Source organism: Oncorhynchus mykiss, chromosome 2 (genome assembly GCF_013265735.2).
Source record: "Oncorhynchus mykiss isolate Arlee chromosome 2, USDA_OmykA_1.1, whole genome shotgun sequence".
Classification (NCBI taxonomy): domain Eukaryota; kingdom Metazoa; phylum Chordata; class Actinopteri; order Salmoniformes; family Salmonidae; genus Oncorhynchus; species Oncorhynchus mykiss.
Window position 1 is genome coordinate 16,514,809 of NC_048566.1, and position 12,500 is coordinate 16,527,308.

The following is a 12,500-nucleotide window of genomic DNA, read 5'->3' on the forward strand; positions in this document are numbered from 1 at the left end:
GAGGTGAGGTGAGGGCAGAAATAGAGAGATATGGTAAAGTCCCACCTCTCATTAGTGGATCTCTGTCTGTTTTACAGGTACATTAACTTCACTCACACATACAGACGAGCCTGGATGCTGCGGATCAGAGTGGGAGCGAGGAACAAATGAATCCCTGTGTGTCTGTGTGTGTCAACGTGTGAACATGGCGTGTTACAAGAGGATTGTAGATAATAATAATGCTGTATTAGACTGACTTACTGTGTCTGGACCCTCAGCCCAGGAGAGCTTAAACCAGCCCAGTGTGTGTGTGTGAGTGTGTGATGTGGGGATAGAATCATCTACAATGTCATCGTATGCTGTAGCGTTAAGATTTCCCTTCACTGGAACTAAGGGGCCTAACCCGAACCATGAAAAACAGCCCCAGACCATTATTTCTTTACCATTATTTTTTTGGGGGCAGGTAGTGTTCTCCTGGCATCTGCAAAATCCAGATTTGTCGGTTGGACTGCCAGATGGTAAAGCGTGATTCATCGTTCCAGAGAACATGTTTCCACTGCTCCAGAGTCCAATGGCAGCGAGCTTTACACCACTCTAGCTAACGCTTGGCATTATGCATGGTGATCCTAGGCTTATGTGCAGCTGCTAAGCCATGGAAACCCAGTTCATCAAGCTCCCGAAGAACAGTTCTTGTGCTGACGTTGCTTCCAGAGTCAGTTTGGAAGTTGGTAGTGAGTGTTGCAAACGAGGACAAATGATTTTTACTCGCTAAGCGCTTCAGCAGTCGGTGAGCTTGTGTGGCCTACCACTTCGCGGCTGAGCCGTTGTTGCTCCTAGATGTTTCCACTTCACAGCACTTACAGTTGACCTGGGATGCTCTAGCAGGGCAGACATTTTACAAACTGACTTGTTGAAAAGGTGCTCTTCAGTAAGGCCATTCTACTGCCAATGTTTGTCTATGGAGATGGCTGAGTGTTCGATCTTAAACACCTGTCAACAACGGGTGCGGCTGAAATAGCCAAATCCACTCATTTGAAGTGGTGTCCACATACTTTTATAGTATATGGTGTAACTGAGGCAGGTTTTAAGTGGCGACTGTCTTTCTTTTTGGGACGAATATAAACAGCTTTAACAAAACCTTCCTGGCAGATCTCTGATAGACAAGTGATGTGAAGACGACGGGTTCAAATGAGGGAACGAGACGCGAGTCCACTGAAGGCACGCATTTGTCATTTGCTGGGGGTGGAGTTAGTGACTGAACGAGCGCTGCCTACCAAATAGAGAGAGCGAGGAGAGAGGAGAGAGGAGAGGAGAGGAGGAGAGGGAAAGAGCGAGAACGATAGACGAATGAGTATTTATGATTGCGAGTATCGCAGGATGGATGGACAGACACTTAGAAAATGAAGAAACTCGTTGTTTGAAACTATTTGCTAGAGGGAGAATAAAAACGGAATCTTCAGATGCGCATCAAGTAGGGATCTACGCCAGATGAAGAATTAACGTATTTTCCAATGTAAACTCAACATTTCCGAATGAGAACGGTTCGTAGGCGATACACGCTGTTAATGTGAATGGACTCAGTGTCTCTTTCCTTTTGTTAGCGCTGTTTTCATCAAATTAGCGCAGCTCATACTCCGCTGCACCCCCCTTGTCGGACGGCCAGCGGACAGCTAAGGACCCGGGTTCTATCTAGAAGAGAGACCGCTCTCCTGTGGTCGAAAGCCGGACCTCTCACCTCTCATTCCCCGCTCTAGGAGAGTATCTCCTCGGTATGAAAGCACCATAAACAGCTATTTTGTAGGGAACCCGTCTGGCAGGGAAGCAACAACAAATCCCCGTTTTCAGACTGTGATTTTGGGGGACGCGGGCTCGCGTTAGGGGGGAGGGGGACCTCGCGTATCACAATGGAATTAGAGTTTGAGAACACGTCCCCAGTGCGTTAAGGAACGCAGCCTTATTCCGTTACACTACTGTATTTTTACCCTCTCAACTGAAGTCTTTTTTTCTTATTTTTTAAACCACCAAATCCGGGATGCCGCATTTCGTGGGTTGAAGGTGCCGAACGCGAGGAAAAGAAGGAGAGAGAGAGAAGAGAGGGAAGGACGGAGGAGAAAGAGAGATTCGGAGAGCATGGCTCTTGCAACGTTGTCTCTCTGTGTGCTAACTCTCACCTGGGCAAACTTGTACCAGGTGTGTGCCAACAGGCACGCGGTGCATTGGAACAGCTCCAATATACAGTAAGACCCCATCTCTTCACGTTTCACTACGGCAGCGGTGTGTGTGTATTTGTGTGTGTGTGTGTTTTCCTGGTCTCTTATGTCATGATACTGTTTTAGGGATGACCATGTCCATAACCATTGATTCTGTCAGATTCATTTACAAAGAAGAGTGAGTGTGTCTGTGTGTGTGTCTGTGTGTTACACACTGATGAGTGTGTTTGTGTGTTACACACTGATGAGTGTGTTTGTGTGTGTCTGTGTGTGTGTACACACTGATGAGTGTGTTTGTGTGTATGTGTGTGTGTGCGCACTGATGAGTGTGTTTGTGTGTGTCAGTGTGTATGTTGATGAGTGTGTGTGTGTGTGTGTGTGTGTGTGTGTATACATAGGACACCTGTATTTGGAAAATGAACCAAAGAGTCCATTTGTAACTAAGCCACCCGTTCCGTTTTACACTGATGAATCAGTCCACTGTATCACCTCCAGGTCTATGTTGGGTTGTCTCCTTGTATGTGAGCACACTACGCCCTCTGGACCTTTATAGCAGACTGTCTGCCCTGTAACCCAGGGTCTCCAGTTCAAGCCCTGATCTGACTGTTCCCCTCCATCACTACCTGTCCTGATCCTTGCAGATCGGACCCTTTAGATTCTCTCAGTATTCCAGGAGGTATTGTCCATGTCACAGCTCCTCTCTCTATCCCGCTACACACCTCACTGATCACCTCAATGTGTGTATTACCCTTTTTCACACACACTCTATCCTCCTGCTCTCTCTTTCTCCCTTCTCTCTTGTCTCCATATTCATGCAAGTTCTTCACTCCTTCCATCCTTTACAAATGATCTACATTTTTTATCTTCATCCACCCCTCTCTTCCTCCACCCCTCTCTTCCTCCACTCCTCTCTTCCTGCACTCCTCTCTACCTCCACCCCTCTCTTCCTGCACCCCTCTCTACCTCCACTCCTCTCTTCCTCCACCCCTCTCTACCTCCACTCCTCTCTTCCTCCACCCTTCTCTACCTCCACTCCTCTCTTCCTCCACTCCACTCCTCTCTTCCTCCACTCCTCTCTTCCTCCACTCCTTTCTTCATCCACCCCTCTCTACCTCCACTCCTTTCTTCCTCCACTCCTCTCTTCATCCACCCCTCTCTACCTCCACTCCTCTCTTCCTCCACTCCTCTCTTCTTGCACTCCTCTCTACCTCCACTCCTCTCTTCCTCCACTCCTCTCTTCATCCACCCCTCTCTTCCTGCACTCCTCTCTTCCTCCACCCCTCTCTTCCTCCATTCCTCTCTTCCTCCACTCCTCTCTTCCTCCACTCCTTTCTTCCTCCACTCCTCTCTTCCTCCACTCCTCTCTTCCTGCACTCTTCTCTACCTCCACCCCTCTCTTCCTGCACTCCTCTCTCCCTCCACCCCTCTCTTCCTCCACCCCTCTCTACCTCCACTCCTCTCTTCCTCCACCCCTCTCTACCTCCACTCCTCTCTTCCTCCACTCCTCTCTTCCTCCACTCCTCTCTTCCTCCACCCTTCTCTACCTCCACTCCTCTCTTCCTCCACTCCACTCCTCTCTTCCTCCACTCCTCTCTTCCTCCACTCCTTTCTTCATCCACCCCTCTCTACCTCCACTCCTCTCTTCCTCCACTCCTCTCTTCATCCACCCCTCTCTACCTCCACTCCTCTCTTCCTCCACTCCTCTCTTCTTGCACTCCTCTCTACCTCCACTCCTCTCTTCCTCCACTCCTCTCTTCATCCACCCCTCTCTTCCTGCACTCCTCTCTTCCTCCACCCCTCTCTTCCTCCATTCCTCTCTCCCTCCACTCCTCTCTTCCTCCACTCCTCTCTTCATCCACCCCTCTCTACCTCCACTCCTCCCTTCCTCCACTCCTCTCTTCATCCACCCCTCTCTACCTTCACTCCTCTCTACCCCCACTCCTCTCTTCCTCCACTCCTCTCTGTCTCTGTTCCTCTGGTTGGTCTGTGAGGACCTCTCTGTCTCTGTTCCTCTGGTTGGTCTGTGAGGACCTCTCTGTCTCTGTTCCTCTGGTTGGTCTGTGAGGACCTCAGTCTTCTCTTCTATCTGGTTCAATTAGGAACACTTCTTCACCCTGACCTCATTGTGTTCAAGCTGTGTCACTATTCAATCTCTCTCCCCCTCCTTCGCTCTCGCTCTCTCTATTCAATTCAATTCAAGGGGCTTTATTGGCATGGGAAACATGTGTTAACATTGCCAAAGCAAGTGAGGTATCTATCTCTCTCCCCTTCACTCTCTCTCTCTGCCCCCCCCTCTCTCTCTCTCGCTCTCTCTGTCTCTGCCCCTCCCTCCCCTCTCTCTCTGCCCCTCCCTCCCCCTCTCTCTCTCTCGCTCTCTCTGCCCCTCCCTCCCCCTCTCGCTCTCTCTGCCCCTCCCTCCCCCTCTCTCTCTCGCTCTCTCTCCCTCTCTGCCCCTCCCTCCCCCTCTCTCTCTGCCCCTCCCTCCCCCTCTCTCTCGCTCTCTCTCTCTGCCCCTCCCTCCCCCCTCTCTCTCTCTCTCTCTCTGCCCCTCCCTCACCCTCTCTCTCTCTGCCCCTCCCTCTCTCTCTCTCTCTCCCTCAGCCCCTCTCTCTCTCTCTCTCTCTCTCTCTCTCCCTCCCTCAGCCCCTCTCTCTCTGCCCCTCTCCCTCTCTCTCTCTCTCTCTCTCTCTCTCAGCCCCTCCCTCTCTCTCTCTCTCCCTCAGCCCCTCCCTCTCTCTCTCCCTCTGCCCCCCTCTCTCTCTCTCTCTCTCTCTCTCTCTGCCCCTCTCTCTCTCCCTCTGCCCCCCCCCCCTCTCTCTCTCTCTCTGCCTCTCTCTCTCTCAGGCCTTTTTCCTGCTCTAGTCCTCAGTTTTTATTTTGTCTCTCTTTGACATCTATCTGTTTTTGACCTCTGTTATCACCTCCCCTCTCACCTCCCCTCTTCCCCCTCTCCTAACCCTGTCTTAACACACATTCCAAACCCTAACGACGCTAAAACAACGTCAACCCCAGCCCTTCATCCTCTCTATAGAACAGTAACTACTAACTCGTTAGACTAGCACTCTGGCACACAATGTCATGGCTCTTATTGATACCCATCTTATTAAGGCCATATACCATGGAAGGCTGTTAACACCACTCTGAGATGTCACAGCCAACGATGAAATACTCTCGGTCGGTACCTTTTTACTTTACAATACACAGTAAAAAATATATGAGGCAAGTGGTGAATTCAGACTGTTGAAAATCCTTCTAAGATGGCGAGTTCATAAAGTTAGAAGATATTGTCTTTATAATCAAACATTTGACATAACTCATAACATCCATAAAACGTTTTTATCAACAACATAAATTCTCTGAATGCGTTGCAATTTGAGCTGGCAGTTCTCTGAGGCGCTGGTTGAATATAAAGATGTCTGAGTATGATGCCTGGTTGGTTATTGAGTCAGTAAGGTGTTTTATGTGTGCCTCGGCATGTCCTCGAGTCACCCCCACACTAAGTTTACCTACCCTTTGTTTAAATAGTACTCCAGTATAACATTTACAAACAGGCAGGGCAGACAGACAGGTAGGCAGGCAGACAGACAGACAGACAGGAGGACAGACAGGTAGGGAGACAGACAGGTAGGTAGGTAGGTAGGTAGACAGACAGACAAACAGGCAGGTAGGTAGGTAGGTAAACTGTCAGACAGAGACAGACTATTTGATTTCTGTAAAGCCGAGGGTGTATCTGAGCTGTCTGGTAATGTTTGAACTCTAACCTGACTGCTGTTCTGGGATGAAGCAGAGCGCTGTGGACTCCCAGCTCATCCCTGTTTTACCTCCCTACGCACACACACTCACACACACACATATACAGCCTCTGTGGACAGTCAGCCGTGGCAGTGTGTGTCTCTTTTGTTGAGGAGTGTGGTTAATTAAAGAACACTGTATCTCAGTGGACCTCCCTCTAGCTCTCTCTCTCTCTCTCTCTCTCTCTCTCTCTCTCTCTCTCTCTCTCTCTCTTTCTCTCTCTCTCTCTCTCTCTCTCTCATACCTCACACACACACACACACACACACACACACACACACACACACACACACACACACACACACACACACACACACACACACACACACACACACACACACACACACACACACACACACACTGTGTTACCTCTGCCTCTTGGCCTAGTTAGGGCAGAATCAAACTGAGAGAGAGACAGAGAGAGAGAGAGCCCCTGGCATAAACCTGTAATAGGTCTGTCTTCTAACTGTAAGAAGGGTTGTGATACAACAAGCTTTCACACTCTCATTGCAGAATACTACGTTTGAGTTATAATTAAACTAGTGCCTAGCTCTGGGATTGAACATGCGACCCTCTGAGCCAGAGATCGCCAAAGCAAAACCCAAGCCTACTTGATGGTAATAGCGCTCACCCTTGTTCCTAGTGACAGTTTTGAAGTCATCTCCTGACGTCTTGGGCACCTGGACGGATGTGGAATTTCTCAGTGGATCTTTCTGTGATAATATGTCCCTTTCTGACCTCTGCTGCTTTAAATGCAGGAACAAATGGACTGTAACTTGGACCCACACAGCCATCTCCAGAACCGTACTTATTTTAGAACTGTGAGTTGAGCATCATCGATAACGCTGGTACATGGTCGAAGGCCCTGCTTGACGACAGGTGACTGAAACAAAAACAAAGCCACCGGTCCATTAAATCAATTATTGTCCCCCACCCCCTGGACATGAACTACCACTGGGCCGGCCGGGAGTGTGTGTGTGTGGGTGTTTGTGAAATAAATAGATGTTCAGTTCCACCATGTTGCTGAATAAATGTATAATAGTGTTTCTGTCCAGTGTATGAGGTAGTGTGTCTGTCTGGAGTGTATGAGGTAGTGTGTCTGTCTGGAGTGTATGAGGTAGTAGGTCTGTCTGGAGTGTATGAGGTAGTGTGTCTGTCTGGAGTGTATGAGGTAGTGTGTCTGTCTGGAGTGTATGAGGTAGTGTGTCTGTCTGGAGTGTATGAGGTAGTGTGTCTGTCTGGAGTGTATAAGGTAGTGTGTCTGTCTGGAGTGTATGAGGTAGTGTGTCTGTCTGGAGTGTATGAGGTAGTGTGTCTGTCTGGAGTGTATGAGGTAGTGTGTCTGTCCGGAGTGTATGAGGTAGTGTGTCTATCCAGAGTGTATGAGGTAGTGTGTCTGTCTGGAGTGTATGAGGTAGTTTGTCTGTCTGGAGTGTATGAGGTAGTGTGTCTGTCCGGAGTGTATGAGGTAGTGTGTCTGTCTGGAGTGTATAAGGTAGTGTGTCTGTCCGGAGTGTATGAGGTAGTGTGTCTGTCTGGAGTGTATGAGGTAGTGTGTCTGTCCGGAGTGTATGAGGTAGTGTGTCTGTCCGGAGTGTATGAGGTAGTGTGTCTGTCCGCAGTGTATGAGGTAGTGTCTGTCCGGAGTGTATGAGGTAGTGTGTCTGTCTGGAGTGTGTGAGGTAAATTGGCTGTCTGGAGTGTATGAGGTAGTGTGTCTGTCTGGAGTGTGTGAGGTAAATTGGCTGTCTGGAGTGTATGAGGTAGTGTGTCTGTCTGGAGTGTATGAGGTAGTGTGTCTGTCTGGAGTGTATGAGGTAGTGTGTCTGTCCGGAGTGTATGAGGTAGTGTGTCTGTCTGGAGTGTAAGAGGTAGTGTGTCTGTCTGGAGTGTATGAGGTAGTGTGTCTGCCTGGAGTGTATGAGGTAGTGTGTCTGTCTGGAGTGTATGAGGTAGTGTGACTGTCAGGAGTGTATGAGGTAGTGTGTCTGTCTGGAGTGTATGAGGTAGTGTGTCTGTCCGGAGTGTATGAGGTATTGTGTCTGTCTGGAGTGTATGAGGTAGTGTGTCTGTCCGGAATGTATGAGGTAGTGTGTCTGTCCGGAGTGTATGAGGTAGTGTGTCTGTCTGCAGTGTATGAGGTAGTGTGTCTGTCCGGAGTGTATGAGGTAGTGTGTCTGTCTGGAGTGTGTGAGGTAAAGTGGCTGTCTGGAGTGTATGAGGTAGTGTGTCTGTCTGGAGTGTGTGAGGTAGTGTGTCTGTCTGGAGTGTATGAGGTAGTGTGTCTGTCCGGAGTGTATGAGGTAGTGTGTCTGTGTGGAGTGTGTGAGGTAGTGTGTCTGTCTGGAGTGTATGAGGTAGTGTGTCTGTCTGGAGTGTATGAGGTAGTGTGTCTGTCAGGAGTGTATGAGGTAGTGTGTCTGTCTGGAGTGTTTGAGGTAGTGTGTCTGTCTGGAGTGTATGAGGTAGTGTGTCTGTCCGGAGTGTATGAGGTAGTGTGTCTGTGTGGAGTGTATGAGGTAGTGTGTCTGTCTGGAGTGTATGAGGTAGTGTGTCTGTCTGGATTGTATGAGGTAGTGTGTCTGTCCGGAATGTATGAGGTAGTGTGTCTGTCTGGAGTGTATGAGGTAGTGTCTGTCCAGAGTGTATGAGGTAGTGTGTCTGTCTGGAGTGTATGAGGTAGTGTCTGTCCAGAGTGTGTGAGGTGGTGTGTCTGTCTGGAGTGTATGAGGTAGTGTCTGTGTCTGGAGTGTATGAGGTAGTGTCTGTGTCTGGAGTGTATGAGGTACTGTGTCTGTCTGGAGTGTATGAGGTAGTGTGTCTGTCTGGTGTGTATGAGGTAGTGTCTGTGTCTGGAGTATATGAGGTAGTGTCTGTGTCTGGAGTGTATGAGGTAGTGTCTGTGTCTGGAGTGTATGATGTAGTGTGTCTTTCTGGACTGTATGAGGTAGTGTGTCTGTCTGGACTGTATGAGGAGTGTATGTCTGTGTGTCTGTCTGGAGTGTATGAGGTAGTGTCTGTCTGGAGTGTATGAGGTAGTGTCTGTCCAGAGTGTATGAGGTAGTGTCTGTCTGGAAAGTATGAGGTATTGTGTCTGTCTGGAGTGTATGAGGTAGTGTGTCTGTCAGGAGTGTATGAGGTAGTATCTGTCCAGAGTGTATGAGGTAGTGTCTGTCCAGAGTTTATGAGGTATTGTCTGTCCAGAGTGTATGAGGTAGTGTCTGTCCAGATTGTATGAGGTAGTGTGTCTGTCTGGAGTGTATGAGGTAGTGTCTGTCCAGAGTGTATGAGGTAGTATCTGACTGGAGTGTATGAGGTAGTGTCTGTCTGGAGTGTATTAGGTAGTGTCTGTCTGGAGTGTATGAGGTAGTGTGTCTGTCTGAGGAGCTCCGTATATCACTGACCAGGAATAAACAAATAATCATTCCTACAAAGGCTCCCTGTACACTTCAGGTACGGTGTGTGTGTGTGTGTGTGTGTGTGTGTGTGTGTGTGTGTGTGTGTGTGTGTGTGTGTGTGTGTGTGTGTGTGTGTGTGTGTGTGTGTGTGTGTGTGTGTGTGTGTGTGGTTGGGTAGGGAGGAGGAGGATCAATGTAGAGTCTTTGATATTCACTCAGGCTATGTGCAAATGTTTCCCATGCCAATAAAGTCCTTTGAATTTAATTGAGAGCAAGAGAGCGAAAGAGAGGAAGAGAGAGAGCGAGTGACAGAAGAATGTTGCAATGATAAATCAAGTTAATTGTAACACTATCTCAGAGTACATATGGTCCCACTCCACAGAGTGTAAAAAGTACACTGATAAGTGTTTAATTTGGAGTTTTAATGTAAAAAATGAACACCGCATTACACTTGCCAGTGATACATAAGGGATAATCAACTAGGGGCTATGCGTTCTCTGAAAAATAATGAACGGTGTGAAAGATGTTTTCACAACACATTCTTTTCCAGAGGATGCATAGAGCCCGGAGTTGATTATCTTTTTATACCATGGCTATAATTTAAAACATTTGCCACTAGAAAATTGTTCAACATCCACTGAAGTAGCTAGCAAGTTTAGCATAGCAGCAGTAGCGTCTGTGGTAACCAAACAAACAGACGTGCTAGTTTAGCTAAACAAACCTAGCTTATCAAAATCTAATTCAACAATACCAATATTGTTTTCAATTCAACTTTTGCTTTCAAAAGCAGCTCAAAGGAAGCATGTAAAAATTAAACTATAGTCATTGAATTCTACCGTGCAAATATATCATGCGTTATAGGGAAATAATGCACGCTCTAGAATGCCCTTCAAGCCAATCAGAAATGAGTATTCAACAATGCCATGGGACAACTAAGCAATCAGGCACGAGGGGGTTTGCTCTTTAGCCAGTATACGACGGCTAAGGGCTGTTCTTACACACTAAACATTTCGGTGTGCCTGGACACAGCCCTTAGCCGTGGTATATTGGCCGTATACCACAAACCACTGAGGAGCTTTATTGCTGTTATAAACGGGTCACCGTTATAACAGTAAAAAGAGCAGTAAAAAGAAATGTTTTGTCATTCCTGTGGTATACGGTCTGATATACCATGTCTGTCAGCCAATCAGCATTCAGGGCTGGAACAACAGTTTATAATCAAACTGAACACTATGGGGTAATTAACACTCAGTGTTATTTCTGTTTAACATGAGTTCTGATCTAAAGTTAACTCCTATTAGTGTTAATCAAAAACACTGTTACAGTAAGTCGTTTTGGACGTTGTTTTAAATGTTTTCCAGTGAATTGTAGAGTTACCATCCATGACTGTATTTGTTAGTGACAGAGACATGGTTGTTGAATTCTTTTCATTTAAATGCCTGAGACTTTTACCAAATGAAAATATAAGTGAATCAGGGCCTTGTTTTGATGGCCTAGTTTTACCCTAACACAGTGGTGATAGGAAATTCCTGGTTTACAGGCCACATCAGGCCTGCAAGTCACATTATGCTGGCTTGCAAAGTGATGTGTAATTTCTATTGGAATCCAGCCAGAGTTAAGATATCCAACAGTTGGAATTTTTATTCCAATTTGCTGTACAGGTTCAGAGTGTGTGTGTGTGTGTGCGCACGTGTGTGTGTGTGGTTAGAGGATTTAGTCAACTGATCGTCCAGCCCCCTGACAGCAACACCAACCTATCAGTCTGCCAGGCCTACTTAGAACAACACCATTACCATTTGTGAATCTGCTCACAGAAGGGAATATTCCTCCCTCTCTATCACAATGAGATGTGTGTGTACTAGTCGTTAATCATAGCGCTCTGCACTGCCACCGTCAGTTGAAGCTGCCATCTCAGTGCCGATAGCCACACACACATGCACACACACTAATAAACATACACACACATCGCCTCCTACGAAGGCCCAGTAATCTTTATTGAGCCATGCAGGCACAGGAATCAGGTGCTTTGTTAATAAGTGTAACGGTTGTCTGTGGTGGAAGAAGGTGAGGACCAATGTGCAGCGTGGTAAGTGTTCATATTCTTTAATAGAACTCAGAACACTAAAATACAAAACCAACAAGAGAACTAAATGAAACCGAAAACAGACGTGTGTGTGTTTGTGTGTGTTCTGAGTGATGAGGAGTACGGTGTGTGTGTGTGTGTGTGTGTGTGTGTGTATCTGTGTGTGTGTCTGTGTGTGTGTCTGTGTGTGTTAGAAGACTTGGTTTTGTTGTCTTATCATACGGGTAATGTTTGGTAGGGAGAGTTGATAAATTGGTGTTGCCTGATACAAATGAAAAGAGGTGAAGAAACAAGTTATGCTCTCACTCTCTCTCTCACTCTCTCTCTGCCTCTCTCTCTCTCTCTCTCTCTCCCTCTCTCTCTCTCTCTTTCTCTCTCACTCTCTCTCTGCCTCTCTCTCTCTCTCTCTCTCTCCCTCTCTCTCTCTCTCCCCCTCTCTCTCTCTTTCTCTCTCTCTCACTCTCTCTCTGCCTCTCTATCTCTCTCCTCTCTTGGGAAGGCCACAGTCTCTCAAGTAAAAAGTTTCAGAATAATGTTTTCTCTTCCTTTCTTTTTCCTTTCCTCCTTATCCCTCTGTCCTCCACGCAGTTCCTCTATGGTCAGATAGTGGAGTGTGACAGTGTTAACAGAACCTATCCCCCTTGTGTTGGACTTTAAACCCCCGGTGGGCCTCTGTGTCTGTGTGTTTCAACAGCACTGTCACGTTCGTTAGAATAAATGTCGGACCAAGGCGCAGCGGATGTTGAGTTCCACATTATTTAATAGAAAGTAAAACTAAGAAAAGACAAAAACAAATAAACAATAAACGAACAACGAACCGTGACTACAGAGATGCTACGTGCACTAACTCAAAACACTATCCCATAAACACAGGTGGGAAAAACAGCTACTTAAATATGATCCCCAATTAGAGACAACGATTACCAGCTGCCTCTAATTGGGAATCATACACAAACACCAACGTAGAAAAACACACCTAGAACCCCACATAGAAATAATAAACTAGACTAACCTCTAGTCATGCCCTGACCTACTCTA

At 47.2% G+C, this 12,500-nt stretch overlaps 1 protein-coding gene across 1 annotated transcript in view; it reads left to right on the plus strand.

Moving 5' to 3' along the window:
* The first annotated feature begins 1,272 nt into the window (after positions 1-1,272).
* Positions 1,273-12,500, plus strand: part of LOC110512627 (ephrin-A3-like) — a 151,348-nt gene continuing 140,120 nt past the window's right edge. The window contains exon 1 of the mRNA XM_036939628.1: positions 1,273-2,216. Within this exon, the coding sequence (XP_036795523.1) occupies positions 2,110-2,216 (107 nt within the window). The 5' untranslated portion in view covers positions 1,273-2,109. The remainder of the gene's footprint in view (positions 2,217-12,500) is intronic.